Source organism: Aythya fuligula, chromosome Z (assembly GCF_009819795.1).
Source record: "Aythya fuligula isolate bAytFul2 chromosome Z, bAytFul2.pri, whole genome shotgun sequence".
NCBI lineage: Eukaryota > Metazoa > Chordata > Aves > Anseriformes > Anatidae > Aythya > Aythya fuligula.
In genome coordinates this window covers 34124559-34150226 of record NC_045593.1, presented here as the reverse complement: position 1 = coordinate 34150226, position 25668 = coordinate 34124559, and the positions used below count along the sequence as shown (strand labels likewise).

At 40.1% G+C, this 25668-nt stretch overlaps 1 protein-coding gene across 16 annotated transcripts in view; it reads left to right on the top strand.

Moving 5' to 3' along the window:
- MPDZ (multiple PDZ domain crumbs cell polarity complex component) overlaps nucleotides 1–25668 on the top strand; it is a 114599-nt gene that overhangs the window by 35997 nt on the left and 52934 nt on the right. For 15 of the 16 annotated variants that reach the window (XM_032206236.1, XM_032206235.1, XM_032206244.1 and 12 more), the window contains exons 12-19: nucleotides 285–374; nucleotides 2433–2512; nucleotides 5540–5686; nucleotides 6385–6552; nucleotides 7577–7762; nucleotides 20592–20801; nucleotides 22876–22992; nucleotides 25402–25554. In XM_032206236.1, the coding sequence (XP_032062127.1) occupies nucleotides 285–374; nucleotides 2433–2512; nucleotides 5540–5686; nucleotides 6385–6552; nucleotides 7577–7762; nucleotides 20592–20801; nucleotides 22876–22992; nucleotides 25402–25554 (1151 nt within the window). The remainder of the gene's footprint in view (nucleotides 1–284; nucleotides 375–2432; nucleotides 2513–5539; nucleotides 5687–6384; nucleotides 6553–7576; nucleotides 7763–20591; nucleotides 20802–22875; nucleotides 22993–25401; nucleotides 25555–25668) is intronic. The other variant, XM_032206237.1, reaches the window with a different exon arrangement.

Below are 25668 nucleotides of genomic sequence, written 5' to 3'. Positions count from 1 at the left end.
GCACATCTTGAAGTATGTGTGCCAGATCTTGAGAGAATATCCACATGGAGGCTGGATGATAGACAGACTTATTCATCTACTTACCTCTGCTGATACCAGTCCAGAAAATATATTTCAGCTCATAGATTAAGGCATAATCCTTAATTTGCATAAGATTTTGAAAAATGTACTATTGTGTTCCCTGTGTAACATCCTCTCAGTGCTCTGAGACATGCCTGTGAAGTTGGTGAAAATGGCAATGCATAAAACTGAAAGCTGGAAGTTGTTTTTTCTTCTTTTTCCAGATAACAGTGAAACAGAACAGGGATCTCCATCATTGCCATGCAGTCCCAGTGCAATAAACATTGGAGAGGACATTAAACAACAAGAAACAGGTTCACAATGTTTAATATTTTATTCTGTGAAATGACACTTTGCTGTGCTTACGCAAAGGTCAATTGTTTTATGTGCCTTTCAATCATCTGTGTGCTATGCAACTAGAAAGTGGAAGTAATCATACATGAAAGTGTGTACTGTGTGTGTACTCCTGAGTGCTGTAAGTCAAATACTGTCTTTCACTACTACTGAGGTGTGTCTGAAAACAACTGCATTTATTTGTCAAAAGATGTCACACAAAGCATTCTGCTTTCTACATGCTTGTGTTTCTTTTTATTGTAGTTGTGTATTTCCACTTGAACTTTTTCATTAAACCTTTTGGCCTCCTTATTCCCCAATATGCTTTCTCTTTCCAACTCAGCATGCCCTATCTTTCCAATTCCTTGCAGCTATCTAGCTAAAGTTTGAGGACTTTTATCTTTTGTGATAAGTATCTCTCTCACAAATTCCCAAGCTTGCATTCATTTCAATCTGTGCTTTCTGTTAGTGTTTGAAATTCAGACAGTTCTGGAGCACTGACATGCTCTGACTTTCCCGTATCTTTTATGGAAGTTATTATTTTATAATGGGTATTTGCTTTTCCCCTTGAGATGTTAGGGCATTGTGCCTCATTTCAGATTTCCTCTGTGGATGTATATTTTCCAGATTGAGACAGCACTTGATGTGTTTTCTAATATCTCCTTGATTTCATAGCTAGAGAAGCTGAAAAGCATCCATCTCTGTGAGTTATCTAGTAGATATCTTCTTGGTATATCTTTTCATAAATGCTGCTTTCCATTATTCTAGATAGCTGAAAACTTTGTTTTTAATACCTTCCCTTCAGATACTGCAGGGTCTCTGCTTTGAAGGAAGTACTGTTATATTTGAATGCTGCACAGTACCTAAGCAGCTGGCTTTATTTTCGTTGTTTCTGAGCAATGTCTAGATTTGTGACACTGTCTGAGGCTGTCAGTCACCTTAAATTCTTACAGAAAACCAGTGGGAGTTCAGAACTTAATCTTTGAATAAAGATTTTAGGCTTTGTCTATGATTAGCATTCAGTTACAAAGTTTATTTTGATACTTGCTGTATGCACAGCATGGACTGTGGACCTTAAATATATAGGGTTCCACTAAATTTGCTGTGCTGTTTTATCTAAATACTGTTTGTTCCTTCTGTTTGTTTGTTTCCTGCCTTTAAATCCAAACAGTTCAAATGAGGGAAAAGTGAGTAGGAGAAAATCATTTTTCTGTTTTATTCAGATTGCAGATAAACATTCAATTGAGTTAAGAGTTGCTGCAGTTTGCTGCCTAGCTTGTCACTGTATTTTTCACAGCATCATGACTTTTCTCCCCTCCTTCTATTCCAACAGGAATTTCATTGCAGCTCTTCCACTGCTAGTTATTTCTCATTATATGTGTGCATCTATCTGAATCTATTTTATTTTTTATTTTTTAAAAAGGAGCTACAACTTATGTTCTTCCACTGCCCTCTAGGGCCTACAGGTTTAAAAGATCTTTTATGGTCATGCTCAGAGTTTTGAAAATATAAAACCTCAACACTTTGTTTAGAAACTCACTCCATTTGGATACGCTTTGTAAAATGTATCCAAAAGTCCAAAAGGAGCAGGATTCAGTATTGCATCTGTAAATATTTCAGCCATCCCACTGAATCAGTCTGACCAGCCCACCAGTCTAATTTAACAAATCTGTGGGGCATCTATGTAGCTTCTTTATTTCATGCCCACTTAATTTCTTTCTCAGGTAAGGTTGCATTAATGTCACTCAACACCAAGGCTGGTTTAAATCTGTCCTTTAAGACAGACTTTTTGACTGAACTTCATGTCTTTCAAAGTACACTTAGCTTTGGGGCTGGGATCAAATATGATTTGGCAGGTTTTAGTACTGGTAAGCCCAAACCCAGTAATAAAGAACATGTCAAAATTTTAGTCATATATAGGAGAGTGCTAGCGTTATGGAGTGAATGTGTAATCTTGTGTGGTGCGTAAACTTTACCAGAAATAGGTTTAGACAGAAGTTTTTATTTTTTGTCATAGTAATCTCAGACGTAACTTATAGATTTTCAGCTAACTACTACAGAAGAAGCGGCTACAAAGGCAAAGTGGCAGAGGATTATGGGTTCAGATTATGAAATAGTGGTAAGTAAATTTTAATTATTATTAAGTGTCCTTGAATTGGTCCACGTATTATGTTGTTAGCATACAGATAAAATATGTGCATATTATATTTGTGCATTTATTTATAAAGATAATATATACACTCATTAATCTGTTGGGAGGTTTTTACTTTATACCCATATGCAAAATTTACAATATTTTTCTGTAGTGATTCTGGTAAAATGATCACAATTGTCTTAGGTTACTGTGCCGACGGATATTGTTTCACAGATTTCCTGCCTTCATGGGGATAAGCATGTATTAGAGAAAAAATAATATTTAAGGTAAATTTCAAAACTCCCTTGATTAGGCAGAATTTCAAGCTAGTGCCTGAAATCTCTTACCCATTCTGCATACTGAATGGATTGTTTGATACAGCAGTAGAAACAATACATACAACATTTACTGTAGATACAGCTGTAAAGCAGTACCTGAGTTTAGGACTTTATTTCAAAGTGATGTGCTTTAGTCTCTGCAAAAGCTTTAGTCTCTTTTTAGTCTCTTCCTTAGTACTTATTTTTACCTTTAACTAAATTATCCTTTTCTCAACCCGTGAGTTGTTTCTTTCTTTTTCTTTCCCTCCTCTTCTGAGGGAAATTCTTCTGAGGAGGGAGAGTGAAAGAGCAGTTGTGGTGGAGTTCAGTTGCCTAGCAAGGTAAAACCACCATAGACCCATCCTGTCCAGGTCCCTCTGCAGGGCCTTCCTATCCTCCAGCAAATCGACATTTTCCCCCAACTTGGTGTTGTCTGCAACTTACTAAGGGAGCACTCAATTCCTTCATCCAAGTCATCAATAAAGATATTAAAGAGGATGGGCCCCAACACTGATCCCTGGGGAACACCACTGGTAATTGGTCACCGGCTGGATTCCACTCCATTCACCATCACCTCTCTGGACCCAGTGCTCCAGACAGCTTTTAACCCAGCAAAGAGTGTCCCTGTCCAAGCCATGGGCTGCCAGCTTCTCCAGGAGAATATTGTGGGAGACTGTGTCAAAGGCCTTGCTGAAGTCTAGGTAGACTACACCAACAGCCTTTCCCTCATCCACCAGGCAGGTCACCTAGCCGTAGAAGGAGATAAAATTGGTCAGGCAGGACTTGCCTTTCATGAACCCATGCTGACTGGGCATGATCCCTCGGTGGTCCTGCATACTCTGCATAACTGCATTCAGGATGACCTGATCCATCACCTTTCCTGACCCTGAGGTCAGGCTGGCAGGCCTGTAGTTCCCTGGGTCCTCATTACAACCCTTGTTGTAGATGGGTGTCACATTAGCACATCTCCAGTCATCCAGGACCTCCCTGAATGACCATGACCAGTGATAGGTGGTGGAAAGTGGCCCAGCAGTCACATCTCCCAACTCTCTAAGGACTCTCAGGTGGATCCCATCTGGTCCCACGCACTTGGGACAGTCCAGGTGGAGCAGCAGGTCTCTATTTCCACCTGAACTGTGGGAGTTTCTTCTGCTCCCCATCACAGACTTTCAGGTCGGAAGGCTGAATATTCCGAGAATAAGTGGTCTGGCTAGTAAAGACAGATGGAAAGAAGGCATTGAGAACCTCAGTAGTCATGTTCCTCCCTGCATCCAGTAAAGAATGGAGATTCTCTTTGGCCATCCTCTTGTCATTAATATATTTATAAAAACATTTCCTCTTTTAGTTGACCGTGGTGGCCAGGTTGACCTTGTACTGGGCTTTGGCCATCCTCATTTTTTCTCTGCATATGCTGGCAGCTTCCTTATACTCTCCCTGAGTTGCCTGTCCCTTCTTCCACTGGACAAAAACTCTCTTTCTCCCAGACACAAAGTGAAAGTTCCCTGTTCAGCCATGCCAGTCTTCCCTGCTGACTCATGGCACATGGGGACAGCCTGCTCCTTTGTCTTTAAGACTTCCGTGCTGAGGAGCGTCCAACCTTCCTGGACCCCTCTACCCTTCAGGACTGACTCCCAAGGGACTCTCCCTCCCAGTGTCCTGAACAATTCAAAGTCTGCCCTCTGAAAGTCTAAGGTAGCAGTTGTACTGACCCCCCTCTTCTGACTTCACCAAGAATAGAGAACTCTATCATGGAATGGTCACTCTGCCCAAGACAGCTCCCAACCGCCACTGATGTAGATGGACTTCAGTTATGCAATTGCCCTCACCCCCAACCCTGGGACTGCTCTCCCAGGCTCATCTCTGTCAAGTCTTATTTCCCCCCCCAGTTCCCCTTTGTACCTAGTTTAAAGCCTTCTCTACGAGTCCTGCCAGTTGCAAGGCTAGAGTCCATTTTCCCCTTTGAGACAAGTGGGACACAACAGCAGCTGTCAGGCCAAGTGCCAAATAAACCTCCCCATGATCAAAAAACAAAACAAAACGAAAAAACAACAACAACAACAAAAAAAAAATGCTGCAGCTGCACCAGACTCTCAGCCACATACTGATTAGTTCAGCCTTCCAGGTACACTCAGTATCTCTCCCCACCACTGAAGAGATGGAGAAAAACACCACCTACACATTCACTCCATCCAGTAACTGCCCCAATCCCCTGAAGTCTGTTTTGATATCTTTCTTTATCCACACACAGGGGGCAACATGATCATGTTATTTCAGATATGTTTTTTTTGTTTGTTATGGTTCCTGGATGACACTCTGTAAATCCACAGTGATAGTTTTTTTTCCAGCATAGTCTTAATAGCCAGTGATTGTGTAGATTACACTGATTGTGGCCTGTAGATTTTAGTTTTTATCTGCTATTCGTTTTATCCTCTCAGTGCTCGTCATCCTGTTGGGACGTTGGATTCTTTCTTTTAAGCTGCTTCTGTTATTTCACTCAATGCTACTGAAAAGCTTAAATTAGTAACTTGACACATTTGTTTGCAGTTTCAAGCCTGCATTATACATGTCAGTGTTTCTAGTTTATCCCTACAGGAATTCTCATTTCACTATATGTAAATTGAATCTGAAGGTAGCACATATAGCTTTCAATATGACAAAAAGTAACTTCTTTTTTTTTTTTTTTAATCTGTTTTAGGTAGCTGTAGTTAGCAAATTCAGCGAAAGCAGTGGACTAGGGATAAGCCTTGAAGCTACAGTGGGGCATCATTTTATCAGATCTATCCTACCAGAAGGGCCAGTTGGACGAAGTGGCAAGCTGTTTAGTGGAGATGAGCTTCTGGAAGTAAGAAAAATTTCTGCTTTATTTTAGTCTGCTTTCAGTAGAATTCTTGAGAAGTGACTTGCTTCTCACAGGTTACAACTTTGGGAATGTAGGATATCTTAACAGCATACCACCCATTACCAGAAGTGTTTGTGTACACAATTCATGTGTGCTTACTACATACTTACGTGACTGCATCAGCACAGCTGCATTTCTCAGCTCATAGCTGATGTTTCAGATACAATTGAAGTCACGAAAAAAGAATACCCAGGAAAAGCATCTAGAAATACCCCTGTACAGTGAAGGGAATAAACACCTGTTTACGTTTCTAAATTGTTTTTTTAGAATTAAGATTCGAGTTTTGTTCACATGAATGCAAGAAATCAATATGATGTATCTGTTTTCAGGCTTAGTATGCCAGTTCCTATGCAAATCTGCTAGTGTTGTTTGTTTTCATGCTTCTATGTTCTGAATTTTACACAGGGGTTCTAAGGTGTTTAGTAAGATGGCATCATATAATCTATGAGACTCTCCATTCAGCTCAAAACATATCCTTGCACTGATTCTGAGCATCAAATTGAGTAGAAACTGAGGGCTGAAAATCTATTGATGTTTTCATAAAAATCAGACAATTAAGTGTTTTGGTTTTTTTTGTTTCTTTTTTTCCATTTGTGTTCATTATTCTTCTGCTAAACACTGTGCATTCTTTCATTCTTGAGGTGAATGAGATCTCTCTGCTCGGAGAAAACCACAAGGATGTGGTGAATATCTTGAAAGAACTGCCAATTAAGGTGACAATGGTATGTTGTCGTCCAGTAGCTCCCCCTATCAGTCATCCAGAAGTACTGGATGGTATAAGTCTATCGGAGGTTCAGCTCACAGAAAAGGTATATATATGCATGTATGTAAGTATTTTTTAATAAAAATTACTAAGAAAACAACTTCTTCCTTGAGAAAAAACATGTAAAGATCTTGTACAAGATTAGAAGTCTCTTTTAATATTTTGGGACTTGGGACCAAATAAATAGGAAAAGGCAAATTCTATTCATCAACTGTACTTTAGGCCAACCAGAAGATATACATACTGTTGGGACGTTGGCAGAAAATTGGAGACACAGGGCTTTCTACCCAAATACTTAATTTTTGTTCTGCATGTGGGCTGTGGGGATATAGCAAATTGAACTGTGTTGTCTTCAGAATCTTAATATTTCATGTAAGTTTGAAGCTAGGTTTCTGTGTTTGAGTTGAGCAAGCCTGAGCATGCACTCCCTGACAGACAAACTTCTGTCACTCTTAAGTTCGAAGCTCTGGGCTGTCTGATGTGTTAAACATGTAGGAATGGCCTACAGTGTAACAAAACAATAGCATTTGTATGAAAAGAAGCTCAGTTAGTTCTGACTTCTGGGCAAGACACAGAATTGAATTTACTGTTGTTAAGCTTTGCTATGAAACTGAGGGAAGAGAAAAAAAACATGTACGCTTGTGTGTATGTACATATGTCCTTATGTGTCTGTGTCCTCTTTTTTCAAATGTTCTGACTCCTGTCAGTGCTACTATATTTAGATCAAGGCATTTTTAGACATACCATTTAATAACAGATATTTCCTTTATATTTTGATACATACACTAATGAGGCTTTCTGAAGTTTTTAGTTTGATGGAAGTTCTGCTTTGTAAATACTGTTTCCAAGGAGTGTTTTCGTATACTTGCATCATAGATATTTTGTTACAAGAATATGTGAATTCTGTGCTAGACTTAACATAATTTTGTTAACTCTGTTTGCACTTTTTTCGTGTTTAGAGAAACACCACTTAGTTTTTATCTTGCTTTTTGTGAACAGAATTTAGTTTCTACAAATTCGCAAACATTTACATTCTATGGAGTTGGTGAACATACACTGTTTTTTCCCAGGCTCATGTCGAACTTGGTTTCATTGGCTCCTCAGACACAGAGGGAACAACTCTGGAAATGGCTGACGAGTCTCAGAGTATGGAAGAGGTTCAGAGCTCTTCTTTGGCAATGTGGGAAACAGAAGTACAGCACATAGACCTGGAGAAGGGGAGTATGGGTCTTGGATTTAGCATACTGGACTACCAGGTAACTTCTACGCTCCTTTCTTTGAGTAGGGAACTCAATGCTCTGTATTGTTGGGATCTTGCAATAAGATCTAAATAAGTATTTTAGTGGTAAACGTTAGTGGAAGCCAGGCAATGTAGTAAAGCTGAATGGATGTCACTACCAGCAGGCATCGCACTAGCTACATTACCTATTTGTATTACTGTGTTAAGAATAATGATAGGATTCATGTGGCCAAGTCTGGCAAGAGGGTCTTTCCCAACAAGCTGGCCAGACTTATGAGGGCATCTTTAAACTAGACTAAGAGGGAAAGGGATTCAGTTTTGACTAATAGAGAAGAGCCAGGAGTTGCTCGTGTATTAGAAATCAACAGGAAAACATGTGTGAAGTGCCTCAGAGGAATTTGGGTGTACACATCTTAAAAGGTTGCAATAGCCTGACTGAAGCACCTCTATACCAGTACATATACTATGGGTGAAAAACAGGAGGAGTTGGAAGCCACCATGCAGTTAGAAAGTTTTGATCACTTATTATCACTGTGACTTGAACTTGGTGGGATGAATCATGTTACAGGAATGCTGTGGTTGATGGCTATAAACTACTCAGAAGGAACTGGCAAGGAGGGAAGAGGGAGGGGTTGCCCTCAGTGTCTTTTTTTTGTTGGCTTGTTTGTTTTGATTTTTTTTTTTTTTTTTTAAAAAAAAAGGATTGACTGCACAGAGCTGCCTTTGAAAAACAGTGATGAGCAATTTGAGGGGTTATGGGTAAAAAATAAAGGGAAAGCCAACAAAGGAAGCCTTGTGTTTGGAGTTTGCTGCAAGCCACCTTAGCAAGGGGAACCTGCTGAAGAAGCATGCTTACTTCAGCTACAGGAAGTGTTGTGCTTGCAGGCTGTAGTCCTGCTGGTGTACTTTGGTCACCCTGACATCTACTAGAAAAGCAACACAGCAAGCTGTAAGCAGTTCAGGAGACTTTTGGGTAACTTCTTAATGCAGGAGGTAGATAGCCTAATCAGAGGAGTAGCATTAAGATACTTGTTGCTTACCAATGCAAATAAACTAATTAGAGAGATAAAAATTGGTGGTAGCCTGGGGTGTGGTGACCATGCCCTGCTGGAATTCATGATCCTAAGGGCTCTGGGACAGGTGAAGAGTAAAATCAAGACCCTGAATTTTAGGAGAGTGAACTTCGAGTTGTTTGAGTGGGGGTGACTTCATGGTAAGTAAACTTCCCTCAGGGATTAAGGTGGAGAACAGGGCTGGCAGTTCTCTAAAGATAATAGGTCTTGATTCTTATGTGTAAGAAATCAGGCAAGGAGGGCAGGAGACCAGTATGACTGAGTAAAGACCCTCCTGATCAAATGAAAGTGAAAGAAAGAAATGCATAGGCAGTAGAGCCTGAAGCCTGTATCCTGGGAAGAATATAGGGACGCTGCCTGGATATGTAGGAATAGGATCGGGAAAACTACTGCAGAGTTGGAGTTGAATTTGTCAAGGAAAGTGAAGTATGATAAGAAAGGCTTATCATACTTCTTCATTTACAGCTACATTAGCCAGAAAAAAAGGTAATTATAGAGAATTTACCCCCTGGTACAGATGGCAGAACTAGTGACAACTGACATGGAGAAGACTGAGGTACTTAGCATTGTTTTTCCTCATTTTCTCTGGTAAATCACTGCTTCCACATCTCTCAAATCCCTGAACCTCAAGGCAAGGACTTGGAGGCACAGTAGGGGTGGGGGGTGGGGGTTAGGGAGACCCAGCTATTGTAAGAGAAGATCAGGTTTGAGACTACTTGGGGAACCTGAACATACCACAGGAACATACTGCAAGACCACAGGACCTGATCAGGTGCATCCCAGGGTCTGCAGAGTATTGGCTGTTGAAGTCACTAAGCCACTTTCCCTCATGGCATTCAGGCAAAGTCCCAAGTGACTGGAAAAAAAGGGAATATTGCACCCATCTTTAAAAAAGAGTAATAAGGAGGATGTTGGAAACTATTGTTGAGTCAGCCTCACTTTAGTACCTTGTAAGATCATGGAACATATCCTCCTGTAAGCTTTGTCAAAATGTGGAAGACAGGGAGATGATCAGAGACTGCCGACATGGCTTGACCAAGTGAAAATCATGCTGCCTGACTAATCCAGTGGCCTCCTATGATGGAGTGATTGCAACAGTGTACAAACAAAAAGCTACTGGCACTTCTCTGAGACCTTTGATGTCATCTCCCACTGCATTCTTGCTCCTAAGTTGGAGGGATATGCTTCTGATGGGTGGGTTGTTAGATGGATAAAGAATATGCTGGGTAATGGTGTCCAAAGAGCTACAGTCATCAGCTCCATGTTCATGTGGAGAACTCTTATGAATGGTCTCCGTCAAGGGTCTGTGCAGGTGTCAGTACTATTTAATATCTTCATCAACAGCATAGCTGGTTGGATGGAGTACGCCCTCAGCATTTGTGGATGACATGAAGCTGAGAGTACCTCTCTTGAGAAGAAAGGCTGAGAGAGCTGGGAACATTCAGCCTGGAGAAGAAGCTCCACAGTGACCTTCTTGTGGCTTTTCCAAACATAAAAGGGGTCGTAAGAAAGATAAAGACTTTTTAGCAGGGCCTATATTGAAAAGACAAGGGAGAATGGTTCTAAAAAGAACTGAAAGAGGGTAGATTTAGATTGGATATAAGGAAGAGATTTTTCCATGACGATGGTGAGATGCTGGAACAGGTTGCCCAAAGAAGCTACGGATACCTCATTATTGTAAGTGTATAGTGTTGGGTTGGATGGGGCTTTGGGAAATTTATTCTAGCAAAAGAAGTCGTTGCCTGTAGCAGGGAGGTTGGAACTAAATGATCTTTATAGGTCCCTTTCAATCCAAATCATTCTATGATTTTGTGATTTTACAGGTTCTCATGGTAATGATTTTACTTATCCAGAAAAATAAATAATCAGTAAAATACTAGGCTCTTGAGAAAGCTGAACCTCTAGTGCCTCAGGTGTAACGAATGATGTACACATCTTAGAATACTCAGGCATCTTGCCATGTATTTTGCATCTGCAGCGAGGGTGCCCTTGTGTCGCGTTAAGGGGTGTAGCTGATTAACCGTTACGGGCCCGGTCAGATTCAGGTTACTGAACCAGTCGGACATTCACCAAAAACACATTAACCGCCTGGGGGTCCAGTCAGACATTCACCAAAAACGCATTAACGGCCTGGGGGTCCGTTCAGACATTCACCAAAAACGCATTAACCATCTGGGGGTCCGCTCGGACATTCACCAAAAATGCATTAACCGCCTGGGGGTCTGGTTAGATTCAGAACACTGAACTATCACGGATAACCACCCTCACCCTCGTTGCACTCAATGAGAGTTATCACAATGCAATCAAGTATGGTTTATTACAGCAACAGATAATCAGGTTCTTTTGGATTGCCGGCGATAGTGACTGTCTGCAAAAGCAAGCTAGTATGCATAAAATACACAGGTGTTATAGGTGTTATAGATGTTATAGATGTTACAGGTGTTTATAGGTGTTACAGATGTTATAGATGTTATAGATGTTACAGGTGTTACAGGTGTTATAGATGTTACAGGTGTTATAGATGTTACAGGTGCGCAGCCTAGAAATAAACGCGTTAAAAGGATCAAAGACTCTATAGAGATTTATAAGCAAGTATTTAGATCTCACCCAAAGGCGTCCCAATGGGGGGGGAAGAGAGGCTCAGCCCGTCGACTGATCCCAGGAGTCAGGAGGTCCTAAGGATGTTGTCCTCGGGATGGTATCTCCCCTGACGGTGGTATCTTCCCCAACATCCCCTTTCTCTTGGGCCAATTTATATTATTTTCTATCTTTTAGGTGGAGCTTGAGTGGCTCTAGTCAAGCATATCTTAGTTATGATTGGTGTAAAGTTTTCCCGTCTCCGTTTAAAGTAATAGGCTCCGAGGAATTCAGAGCGCATGCTCAGTGAGGGGTGGTCGCACCTTGGAGGCGGGTAGCTTTTGGGATGGAGGTGTGTTTTGGTATTATAATGATATTATAATGAGCAAAAAGTACACTAGGGTACAGCATTTGTCAAAACATGACAGGTCTTTGGCTTAGGGTGGCAAAAAGTGCAGCTGTGTGCACAAGAACAATCGAGGCCCCATCTGATTACAGAGCCTAGCCGTGGTGTCTCCACTCCACTCTACGCTCCGTGCTGTTCCTTAGAGCTAGCACACCAAGTTTCCCCAGCGCGATAGCATCTAAGGCTGGGAGCCTAGGGAACGCTCAGATAAAGCAGTTATGCCCTACCCTGAAAGCCTCTTCAATGCTGTACCTTTTCCTTAAAAATGTGAATGTTAGTTTTATTTTCCTAGTTACTTCAGGCACTTACACCACATAATCCACCCCGTGACTATAGTCACTCAAGCTTCACAACAGTTGGAATATGTCGGGGATATCACATACATTCTCGGATTGAGGTTTATCGAGTGTATGTACATTGTGTAGAGATGCTAAGTGTTTCATCATAAACCAGAGTTTAACATACAAACTAATTGTCAGTATAAAACATAATACAGTGAGTATTAGCAGAACAATAACAGGGTGAAGCATCTTGTTGAAGATTCCCTTGGCAGCTGGCGACCATCCAAACAAAGTGTCCCACCAACGGTGTCTCTCATCTCTCTGACAGTAATCAGAGTCTTTTGTCCATTTTCTCGGACCTGTGTCATCAGCTGCTTCAGGTCCTCATGTACCAGCAATTTCTTCACCAAGGTAAGGTTCATTCCAATAGGAGTAGGCAGCAGTTCATGAAGCAGAATATAATTAGATGCAATAAGTTGATAAGAAGTGACAGGAACTGAGTATTTAAAATCACATCCTAGAATTTTGGTAAAATTGCAAACACAAACATTAGAGTGATTATTGATATCTACCACTGCATTATCTACGACTATAGAATCACAATGAGTTCTCATGCAAACACAACCTTTCCCAATATATACAAGTACAGTTTCAAGGGTTTCATTAGGATGTATCTCAAAGTGGCAAATATTTTGCTCAGTGTCAAGACAAATGTCTTGAGATTCCAGCATGTTACTTTCACAGATGAAACCTTTTTGTTCACGCACAATGCATGCTTTTACATCAATTGTTTGCCACTTTCCTCCCTTCTGATGGGCCCATACTTTATGCTCTTTAGGATAAAGTATGGTTCCATTATGATTGAGTCCTAATGCAATGATTGGATATACATTGTATACGGTGGCATTGCTTATAGTAAGTACAAAGGCAACAATTTTATCATTTTCTGCATAATGGGTAAAGTTGACTAATTGCCATCATGCTTGAAATTCCTTTTCAAATTCTGAAGCATTATCCCAAATCAATTTTTGAATTTCAGTGGGCAAAGTTCCTCCTTCTCCCTCTCCAATAATAGCTGCTGCTACAGATTGTATCCATAACTGTGCTTGGATACAGCTCAAGGCAAGGGAGGTATTGCCTTGGGCTTTTCCAAGGGCATTTACAATTAATTGATGATCATTTTCCTCAATTTGTTCCCAATGGGGTAAAATATCTGATAGAAGCCATTGATTTGCTCCTAAAGCCAATAAAGTTGATTTTATTGGTTGTTCCAGTTTCCTTAGGTCATTTGTAGTAGCAGTTATTCTACTCATTAAAACCTCAGCATCAATGCTATTTAATATACCTAATCCTGTCCCTAATAACCCAGTTGCATCCCGTGGCCCTCTTTTAGGGACCAACTAGGGTCAAAGAGAATTTGTTGTTGAATTATGTAAGGGCCTGTATTGAAGATGGAAGGAGTTAGACCAATGGGAGGCTGAGTCGGTTCGTTTTCAAATATCTGCGGAGGCAGAGGCTTCTTATCCTTTGTAGTCGATGATGTTTCTGTATTAACCATGAATTCAAATAATATTTCTGTGCCTCTGTAACCCCAAAGACAGTACACAATTATAGGTTTGGTGAATCAATGTATACTGTCTTAATTTCAGTCAGCCGATTATAAGTGGATCGGTTAGTTATTCGGCAACCAATTTGTATTGTCTGTCCAGACATGGCTTGAAGTTCAGCCATTCTTAGAGAATCATTCCAACTCCATTCATCTTTTGAAAATATTTTGTTTCCATGTAGAACTAAAGTAGAGAGATTTAGGTCCTTTCTGTTTTGAGATGTTCCAGTGACTGTGCTATACTGTGAGAATACATGGTTAGATGCCATGGTGAAACACCTCAGCTCCATGCACAGCCACAGTAGCTAAGTTTCCTTTAAGGTCTGTAATTGCATCAAGGTCAGGGTAAAGCATGGCATTATTAATCCAAACTGTTCATTCGTCATCTTCCAGCTGTCCATATACAGTTTGCTCAGGGTTCCTGTGAACACAAAAGAAAATAAAATATGCTCGGTTGTATTCAACCGGCAGGGTTAGAAAGAGGGTGAAATAGCAATCTTTGATTTCCCATGCATAGAAATATTTGGGAGTAGTTAGCACTATTACTACTGTTAGATACACAGAGGGCTTTCACTATCTCTGCCATGTTTGGAACTGCGGCAGTCAAAGGTATAGTGTTAGCATTCAACTGTCTGTAATCCATTGTAAAATGCCATTGCCTGGTTGGTTCCTTTACTGGCCACACTGGTGAATTATAAGGTGAATGGGTCCTTTTAATAATGCCTCTTTTTTCCAATTCTGTTACCACCCCGTCAATCCCCGTAAATACTGCTGCTGACAACAGATATTGCCGATCATTAATGATTTTAGCAGGGGATAAGGGTATGGATGTTTGTAACAGGCTCAGTCTCATGGTGCCTGAATCCCTTTGATGTGTCGCGAAACTCCACACAGTTCCATCAGGGAGTTTCCACATACGACCATGCAGTATGTCAAATCCTAAAATATTAGTATATGCAGCACCAACTAATACTTCTATTCTGGTTAATTTTTGTTCCTCTGGCAACCAGATTGAAATTTTTGCAGTGGGGCATTGTTTTTCCACACCATTGATTCCCGTGAATTTAACCCTGCGTTGACCAGGTGTTATGCTCAGGGTTTGTGCTGTCTCATGTGTAATTACTGACATTTGGGTCCTGGTATCAATAAGAAAATTTACCAATATTTTTGGGGGTTCAACAGGAATGGCAATTATAGGGTCAGAGTGTTCATTAGAGAGCCATTGAATTGCTAATGCCCGCTGAGCAGGGTGGCTCACTGCCCTCCCCGGGGACAAGAGTTTTTTTGCCGACACCACAACTCACCTCGTTCCCTATTAGGTTTCAACCTCTCTTTGAATTTGGGATATCTGGGATTTTTAGTGTGGATTTGGCGGACTCGCCGAGAGTGGTCTTGGGATTTAACACTGGATGAATTAATCCAGCCTATTTGGCATCCGTATTTATCTATGTCTTGTACCAATTCACTCCAGGTGGGAATAGGGGAGTTAGGATTTCGCCTACAACCACTATCATCATCCCTACAAGCAGCTAGTATGTGATCTTGGGTGTTTTCTACAAACATCTTAAGACAATCAGGGAGTCCACGGATGAGAGGGGTTAATTGAACCGGGTCAATAGGAGCTAACATTGGGGAATTCCTTAATTTATCTCTTTCATATATCGCCTGAATGCAGGCTGCTTTCTGTACTGCTACAGCCAAGTCAGCTCCTGGTGTGGTGGTTAAAAATACTCCAGGTCTCCAAAAGCCTCCTACTTCTTCCTTACACAACATCATTCGATCTCCTCCTTTAAGAGAAACTTGACACACATACTCAACTTCTGATTCCCCTGACCGCCTTGAGAACTTCTCCTGTATTTTAACCAACTCTGCTGGTGACAACGGAATCGTTTGCACAGTAGTACGGATTTCATCATTATCATCAACAGTAGTCTCAGTCTTAACCAAAGGTCTCAAGGAAATCGATTGAGGTTCAGAATCAGAAATCTCTTCAACACCATCATCACTGTCAGACCAGAAATCACTGTCCCAGCTTTCAGGTTCTGCACTATGCAGCACTCCACGAATCTGCTTGACCGGAGCGCAAGGCTGTACTTTATTTAACAGATGACTAACCCTCTCCAGCAATTGTTTAAGATGATTATTTTCACTCACAAGTTTATCATTTTCAGTCACAAGTTTGTCATTCTCAATGGAAAGTTTATTATTTTCATCCAAAAGTTTATCCACTCTGATTCCTAATGTTTTTCCCGTCTCCCTTTCAAAGGCCAATGATGACTTCAACACCTCATTCCCTGATTTCAAAGCTGTATGTTCCGCATCAGAGATCAGTTTGGGAGCAGGAGTTTCCTTAGCTTTTTGCCGAGCACAAGACAAACAGGCTCCTAACACAGCACAAATTGCACCTTTACCCTTTCTTTGACCAATCTTTCGTGAAGCCTGACAATGCTCAATGCACTCTACCACTTTCTCCTCATCTTTCCAAAACTTTTGGGAAAACTCCTTCCCTGCCTGGGAAGGGGCACATTTGTATTTTTGCAGACTTTTATCCATAGCAATCCTGCCGACTACGCCAATTTTACTGTCGCGTTAAGGGGTGTAGCTGATTAACCGTTACGGGCCCGGTCAGATTCAGGTTACTGAACCAGTCGGACATTCACCAAAAACACATTAACCGCCTGGGGGTCCAGTCAGACATTCACCAAAAACGCATTAACGGCCTGGGGGTCCGTTCAGACATTCACCAAAAACGCATTAACCATCTGGGGGTCCGCTCGGACATTCACCAAAAATGCATTAACCGCCTGGGGGTCTGGTTAGATTCAGAACACTGAACTATCACGGATAACCACCCTCACCCTCGTTGCACTCAATGAGAGTTATCACAATGCAATCAAGTATGGTTTATTACAGCAACAGATAATCAGGTTCTTTTGGATTGCCGGCGATAGTGACTGTCTGCAAAAGCAAGCTAGTATGCATAAAATACACAGGTGTTATAGGTGTTATAGATGTTATAGATGTTACAGGTGTTTATAGGTGTTACAGATGTTATAGATGTTATAGATGTTACAGGTGTTACAGGTGTTATAGATGTTACAGGTGTTATAGATGTTACAGGTGCGCAGCCTAGAAATAAACGCGTTAAAAGGATCAAAGACTCTATAGAGATTTATAAGCAAGTATTTAGATCTCACCCAAAGGCGTCCCAATGGGGGGGGAAGAGAGGCTCAGCCCGTCGACTGATCCCAGGAGTCAGGAGGTCCTAAGGATGTTGTCCTCGGGATGGTATCTCCCCTGACGGTGGTATCTTCCCCAACATCCCCTTTCTCTTGGGCCAATTTATATTATTTTCTATCTTTTAGGTGGAGCTTGAGTGGCTCTAGTCAAGCATATCTTAGTTATGATTGGTGTAAAGTTTTCCCGTCTCCGTTTAAAGTAATAGGCTCCGAGGAATTCAGAGCGCATGCTCAGTGAGGGGTGGTCGCACCTTGGAGGCGGGTAGCTTTTGGGATGGAGGTGTGTTTTGGTATTATAATGATATTATAATGAGCAAAAAGTACACTAGGGTACAGCATTTGTCAAAACATGACAGGTCTTTGGCTTAGGGTGGCAAAAAGTGCAGCTGTGTGCACAAGAACAATCGAGGCCCCATCTGATTACAGAGCCTAGCCGTGGTGTCTCCACTCCACTCTACGCTCCGTGCTGTTCCTTAGAGCTAGCACACCAAGTTTCCCCAGCGCGATAGCATCTAAGGCTGGGAGCCTAGGGAACGCTCAGATAAAGCAGTTATGCCCTACCCTGAAAGCCTCTTCAATGCTGTACCTTTTCCTTAAAAATGTGAATGTTAGTTTTATTTTCCTAGTTACTTCAGGCACTTACACCACACCTTGCTAAGAGAAAGATCCAATAAAGGACTTACATTCTTAAAGCAGGATTTATCAAAATCCAGAACTGTAATTCCGAAATCCCTTGCTTAGCTGCTATCTAGGACATGCCTAGACATTCTCATTCATTTTGTGTTTGACTTGAAAATTCCCGGACATCTCAAGGTGTGATTCATATTGTGTCCCTGTGTCAGAGCAGCTGAGTGCCTGTCTCCTGCCTCCGCTTGGTCAGGATACAACAAATGTTCCTCCTGTGTTTCCAGTTGTCACAGTTGGTGACAACTGGAAACACAGTTGGTGGTCTAGCAGGTCTCTGCTGAATCTTTGCCCTAGGAGATTGTCGTGGTTTAACCCGGCTGGCAGCTAAACACCACGCAGCCGTTCGCTCACCCTCCCCCCTCCCTCTCTGGGACGGGGGAGAGAAATGGAAAGTGAAGCCCGTGAGTTGAGATAAAGACAGTTTAATAAGACAGGAAAATAATAATAACAATAATAATAATAATAATACAATGATGATAATAGTACTACTACTACTAATATGTACAAACAAGTGATGCACAATGCAATTGCTCACCACCCGCTGACCAATGCCCAGCCTAACCCCGAGCAGTCCGGCCCCCTCCCCCGGCTAGCCACCCCTATATATTGTTTAGCATGACGTCAGATGGTATGGAATACCCCTTTGGCTAGTTTGGGTCACCTGTCCTGGGTCTGTCCCCTCCCAGCTCTTACTGCACCCCCAGCCTGCCTGTTGGCAGGACAGAGCAAAAGGCTGAGATGTCCTTGGCTTGGTATAAGCACTGCTCTGCAACAATTAAAACATCGGGGTGTTATCAGCACTCTTCTCATCCTAAGCCAAAACACAGCATTCCACCAGGTACTAGGAAGAAAATTAATTCTGTTCTAACTGAAACCACGACAGAGATATACACATTGTACTTTGCATATGGAGGTCGCTTAAAGGTGGAAGTTATTCCCATGGTGTGTTGCTTAAGAATAATCTATGCCCCAGAGGTATTTTTGCACTTGCACACTGATAACTGTGAAGAACAGTGTAGTTTAGTAATCACAGAATCACAGAATTATAGGGGTTGGTAGGGACCTCTAGAGATCATCGGGTCCAACCCCACTCCCTAAGCAGGTTCCCTAGGGCAGGTTGCCCAGGTAGGCATCCAGACGGGCCTCAATCTGAAGGATATAGGCATAGTCAAGTACTCATATTACGAAACAGCAGTTATGATTTATTGTGTTACTCTTAATGCTCTTAAATTAGACACTATAGCTGAGCCTGAGTATTTGGAGTCCATATTAGCACACACTAAAGCATATTTTTGCTTCAGCCTTTTCTGAAGTGTAGATACAAAATGTGGTTGTGTATGTGGTTACTTAAAACATTATGTTTTTTAAGAGTTGTTGGAAATACCTTAAATTGTTGTATACATTTTACTGTGAGTTTGGTTATATCCTACAGGCCTAGGAAGCTTTCTCAAACTCACTTACCTTTTTTTTTTTTTTTATTTGATATTATAATACTTGTGTCCTGTGTTCTCACCTTTGAGATGGGGTTAAAACATTTCAGTTTGTTTCCAGAAGTTCTATTTTCATCTAAGACTGTGAACAATAAACTAAGTTTACAGTAAGATTTATGCTTGTGTTTTGCTTTTTCCATCCATTTTTTAATTAATTTTCCATGGACAGTGGATAAAGTGAAGGTTGATTTTGTATTTCTGATGTTTCATACAGTGGTAGGCCTGTGGGAGAGTACGTTATTCCTTACCCCAGGGAAGACTTTGAGGGACATAAGAATCACATGCACTAGAAAGCTGATTTTTTTCCAAAAATATGTCATGCAGTATTATCTCAAGTGGTGGTATAAATACTTGTTAAAATAGTGAGGAAAGTGTCAGTATTCAGGTCCAAGCACGATGTCCAGCAGTGCTAGCTGTATTTCAACTTGTAAAGTTTTGTTTCCTCATGGCATTCCCTTTGTTGCATTAATTGCCATAATTAAGGGTCTTCTCTCTCCCATTCCCTCTCTCAAACACTCTCTCTCACATTAACTTTCAGAGGTCTCTAATTCCTGCGGTTTTGGTTGCTGCATTTACGACATGCATCCTTTCAGATGTACATTCTGGCACGGAAATTGTTGCAATTGCTTTCCAGTTTGTAGATGTTTGTTTTTCTCTTTCCTTTGCTATCAGTAAAGTTGGTACATTGTTACATGTATCTCGTATTTTTCTATGCATGCACACAAGTGAATTGCCATGTGTTGGAAGCATTAACATCTAATGATCTTCCTTGTGAATGTAATTTCTAAAAGAGTTATGAAAGTTTGTGTACCTGTTATGATTGTTACAACAGAATTATACTTTCCTGTTCAGAGAGCTTGATGTTAGCTTATTTATAAAAATATCCGTGCATTGGAGGATGGAGATTTGAAAACAGTTTTCTTTCTGAAAGGAAGATCGACTTTGTTGTGCCTTGTTGCTGTGTTGATATGTTCCTGTCTCATAAAGTATTTGGTTAGGCAGACACGAGGACTTTACTCTTTAAATGTGCTTTACCAGCTGAGCAAGATCTGGTGCCATGGTGGTTCTTGAAATAAGCTGTTTGTTCCACTAGAGATTGTTAACTTTCCCCAGTCTGAACTGTCCATCTTTATTCACAAACAGCTAAGTGTAAGAGAGGATGAGGTCTGCACAGTGTCATAGCAGTAGGAAGTATTTACATTTTTGGTGTGATTACTCATTACTATACATACTGCACTCAGCAGTTTAACAGTGTTTTATGCTGGAGATTTGTGATGGAACATCACATAGAAAAGGTTTTCACATTTAGGAATAGAAAACAGAAGGAAGCATAAATATACAGTTGTATGGACAGGGGTATGTGTTCCTGCTGAGGGTTCATCTGGAGCAGGGCTGCATTGTGGATCATTAAAAGTGCATACATAAAATAAGCCTACCAAGATAGAGTAAATAAAATGAAATGTCTTTCTTCCTTTTACTCAATTAGGATCCTGTTGACCCAGCAAACACTGTAATTGTAATTCGCTCATTAGTTCCCGGTGGTGTGGCTGAGCAAGATGGCAGACTTCTTCCTGGAGATCGGCTTATGTTTGTCAATGATATCAACCTGGAAAATGGCAGCCTGGAGGAAGCAGTGCAAGCACTGAAAGGAGCCCCAACAGGAACAGTTAAAATAGGAGTTGCCAAGCCACTGCCTGTAAGGATTTGGGAGTGCTGTGGATAATTTTCATGTCATTTAAGCTGGTACATAATGATCCTGACTTCTGTGTACACTTTCTTTGCTTTGGAATACAGCCAGGTGACACATGAAATCCAGAAGACTGTGTGTATGAGATTCCTTGCATGCAGGAATGGCCTGTGTAGTGCATGACAGGTGTGGTGATTTCAGGACCTAGCACGCCAGTCTCCTAGCAGAGAAGCAGTGAAGCATCTTACAACCAGCACAGTCTTTCTGGACTGCAAACTGCTAGACATAGTTTTGTACATGTTACAAGATTTTCGGAATGTGCAAGGTGGTGACATAAAGACAGTTATACATTGTTTGGAATTTGCCTACTGCACTACTTCATAAGGTCTGGTCTGCTATATGTGTAGCACATATGCAGTCTTTCTGTACAGACTATGTACTTAATTTAAAGAATGGTAAATAGTCTTAAGGTATCTCAGCACCTGCTGGTTATTTTGGTAAAGCCATAAATAATTCTGGGCTTGATTTTAGAAAGGAGTCTCTAGCAATTAGGAGAATGAGGTTGAATAATTGCGTTCCTTTAGCCATTCTGGGGCAAAAATACATAATGAGTTTTAAGAGGGAGATTATTGATCTTAAGATTTGGATTGTATGTGTCTTTTTCAGTGGTAACAAACTCCAGATATGGAAGACCTAGGGTTATGGAGATAGTGTGTCAATATGGATGCTATGCAGTTCTGCATCCATGTGGTTATATTTTAATAATGTACTCTGCATTCTGAGGGCTGGTAAGAGTGCTTATTTGCACAGCATCTGTTCCACATCTCTTCCTCTTGCATCTGGAAGTGTCATGATTTACAAATAAAAGAGAATATAGAGGATTGGCCAGGACAATATACATCTATTTCAAGATTATGTAAGGATACAACTAATGAAAGATTCCTGTGATTTCTAAACTGTGTATACTTCCTTAGTGACATCTCAGGTCAGTGAATTTAAAAAAATCTATGTCACAGCTACCACTGAGAGTATCTTCCTGAATTATCCCTACCAAAGTGGGAGCATGGACTAGTGTCCCTGGTGTCTATAAATTCAAGTCAGTAGAATGCAATTGGTATTATATGTAGAAAGATCAGTCTTACTGTATTTGTAAGGCCAAGTGATTTTTTGCAGTTCATTTTTGCTTTTTACACAATGACAATCTTTGTAATCCTTGTGAATGCAGATAACCAAATTTTCATTTTCAGTGCATGTGAAGTAGGTAGGAGGGAATAGCTAATGTTTAAATTCATAGAAACTCTCCTCATAGTAAAGAGGGCACTTTTTAAACTTTCTTTGTGAGATTTATTTCTATAGGGCAAACTGTGTGTCACACACTAAAACGTCTTGCAAATCAACGTTGTCTTACTTAAAAGGGCATTCTGAAAGAGAACCTTCATGGTTGTTCTGTTTCTGTTCCTGGAATTTTGTAAACATTCTGCATTTCTACTTTAATATGTCATGTATGATTTTACCAGTTAAGTAAACATTTTGAGTAGTCACTGGCTTCTTTACAATACCAGCTGAGTGAACCTAACATCAAATTATGTTGGAAAAAGGTGCTGATTTGCAGTGAGAATTATGTTTTGTCCTTTTGAGCCTGTTAGACCTGGCAGATACACCTTAAAATACAGGCAGTGGATTCAGTGCTCCTTTGATCAGGAATATTCGGCAGCCTGGGAGGTTGTGTAGGCCTGTACTGTTAGGCTCTGTCCCTTGAAGCAGCTCCGGCAGTTCTAGTAAATGCTTAGTAAGAGCAGAAATTGAGAATTAATTTAGACTAACCTGTAGGTTCTGTGGTATAGCTGGATAGGTACTTTTTTTACTTGAGTATCTAAAGTGACATGTGAAGCTGAATCAATTCAGATAATTTTGAAAAAAAAAAAAAAACACATCTCTTTACCTATTCAACAGTATAACTGTGATTGAAATGAACTCTGATGCATTTGGAATTGATTTGCCTCTCTAAACCTCCCTCACATGCACTTTGAACACCCTGTGTGCTGGCCACTCAATCCAACTCAGAGCTTCGTTCTTTCTGCAGCTTTCACCAGAAGAGGGCTATGTCTCTGCTAAGGAAGATTGCTTTTTCTACACTGCCCAGTCATTTGAGGAGGAGGGGCCAGCTGATGCAGCCCTCTTCCATGCTGATCTAGCTCTGGTTAGTGGCCCAACTTAAAAAAGATTTCTTAAGTCTTTGCATTTCATAATGAAAAAAGGTTGCGTTGTCACTGTTCATGCTTATCTTTTAGTGTTTACTATCACCACGTTTCTCATTCACTATAGTTGAGATGAATTCCCACATGGTGGAAACTGGCATTTAGAGATTTTGGCAGTTTGCATGGGGGAAAAAAAAATAAAAATAAAAAATAAAAAATTTTGCTGAGATTTTCAAAAGATCATGGCCATCCATGTCTCCTTGCTTCCACAGTGCATCCCTTTGAAAATCTTAGCTTGTGTAGAGCAATGTTCATGTGCTCATTTGGTAAATAAATCTTTTTGCCTGTGTTTCATATTATATGACTCTACTTTCCTAGCTGCCTTGAAAAAAGTTTTGGGAACTCTTTTTACATGTAAGCCAGCCTTACAAAGAATGCTGTCCATCTTCAAAAGCTACCAATGCTTTCTTCGTGATAGTATTCTTTAAACTTCAGCATCAATCAGTGATTATGAGATTTGCAAACCAAAATGTACAAAGACTTGTACAAAGAATGTAACTTACCCGAAAGTTCACTGCCTTACATGGCCCATAAGTTAGAATTAAGAATTTAAAGAAAAATGTCAAAGGAAATAGGAATCTAGAACAAATAAACAAACAAAAAAAAATATTCAAACATACATTCTCATGATTATTCATACTGATCTGGGATTTATGTTGTTTTTAATTGTTTGGCCCCCGTTTTCTGGGGATATGAGTAGGTAAACACTAAACACCATAGCTTAATTCATTTAAGGAACAAATTAAACAAAATAAAAACCTGAAATGGACCCTTCCAAGGAAAAATCTCTGAATTACTGATTGCAGTGTGTTTGATATTTTTTCACGTTTGCAAATGACAAATTGTTTTTAATAATATGCTTTTTAACAATACTTTTTTTTTCTTCAGTTTGTTATCTTGATGAACTAGTTAAACTGCTAGTTATTTCAATATAATAGGATTTGCCTTACTTTATTTATAAAGGAGAAAGAAGTATGAAGAAACAAGGTTATGTATTGAAAATATCCTTTAATTAAAGATGGGTAGAAAAGATCAGACTAAATCTTAAGGACTTAACTTTTTGACTTCTATGTGTGATTCATATAAAAAAAAAAAAAAAAAACAACTTAAAAGTGAGCTGAATGAATATAGCAGATAATTATACGGTTAAAATTGTCAGCTATGTCAACTGACTGTGAAATATGCAAAATATGAAAATGAATATGCAATCATCAAGTCAAAATGTTTGCAGAGTGCATTCACAAGGAACTGGTTTTAATAGATAAATCTATGCTCAGATTCTTCTAGTCTTTCCCCTTATTACACAATCATTATTTAGAGCTTAGCTTTAGTATCACTGATGTGTATTTTCCAAAAGATGGGCTGAGAGTGAATTACACCAAAGGAATAGTATGAATTATTTGTTAAGCCTTTAGGGGTTGAGACAGTAAAAACCAGATCATTTGTACCTCAGAAAAGAATCAATCTTTTGAAGTCACTGTAGAGTTTTGCTGTTGTTGTTGTCCATCTGACAATGAATAAATTCATTTCGTGATTAACCTCAAAAGCTGCAAAACAACACTTAGATCCTATCTCTGCAGATGGATGTTTACACTTAGTTGCTTCATATAAGTTTACAGTATGGTCATGGTTATGAACTCCACTGACTATTTTTGTTAGCATACAATGTTCCCTTGAGCTCTGCCAAGGGAGATAAAAGTATAGTCACAGTATAGAATATGAAGCACCATGAACTGAGTTCTTTAGGACCTAATTTTATTATAGTATTTGAAAATTCTTTTCAAGACTTGTGTATTATATTGCATTGAAGAACAAGAATACCCCTAAAAGAAAAAGACTACTCAAGTTTGGAACTCTTTTTAAAATCTTATTTCATATGTAAGATAATAATAAATATTTTTAAAATTATAAGAAATATGACATCTGACTTTTTATAAATGTTTTGGAAAGAGTTGCAGTTTCTTGTCTTTTGTGTCACTTAGTCAAGCTCATTTTTTTTACAGCCTTAATTATTGTAAAAGAATTAATCTAAAAGAAAATAGTAGTTGCCAACACCTCATATTTCTATTAGCAGGCACTAGCCTATTTCAGCCCTACAATTTGTTCCAGTTCAGACTCCAACTTTAATTCAGATGTTCCTTGCCATCTCTGAAGATGGACTAACATCTCTTGTAACTGGAAGAAGAAGTTTTTCCTACTGTGCTGTACAAATCTAACTTCACTGTAAAACTCAGAGGGGGAAAAAAAGCGAAGTGTCAGTCAGTTAGTGGCGACTGAGGTACATGTGTTTGGGGCTTATGTTGCGTGAAGGTTACAGACAGCCTGGCTGATTAAATTGCTTCTGTTGTTAGGTGGACTCTGGAGAGGCAGATCTAGCGGATGAATCCACCTTTGAATCTCAGTATTCTCCAGAGAGTGACACCTTCCAGGCTTCAATGTTAGCTCTGCATGGCAGCGCCTGTAGTGATGAGCTGAACTACTCCCTTCCCTCGTCAACTCCCAAGGTAAAATAAGGATGATTTTATTGATAATAAAACTTGCTTATGAATGTGAAAAGGCTCAGTGTTCTGTATGCAGCTGTATTACTAGATGTTGTCCTCGTTCCATCTGCACAACCA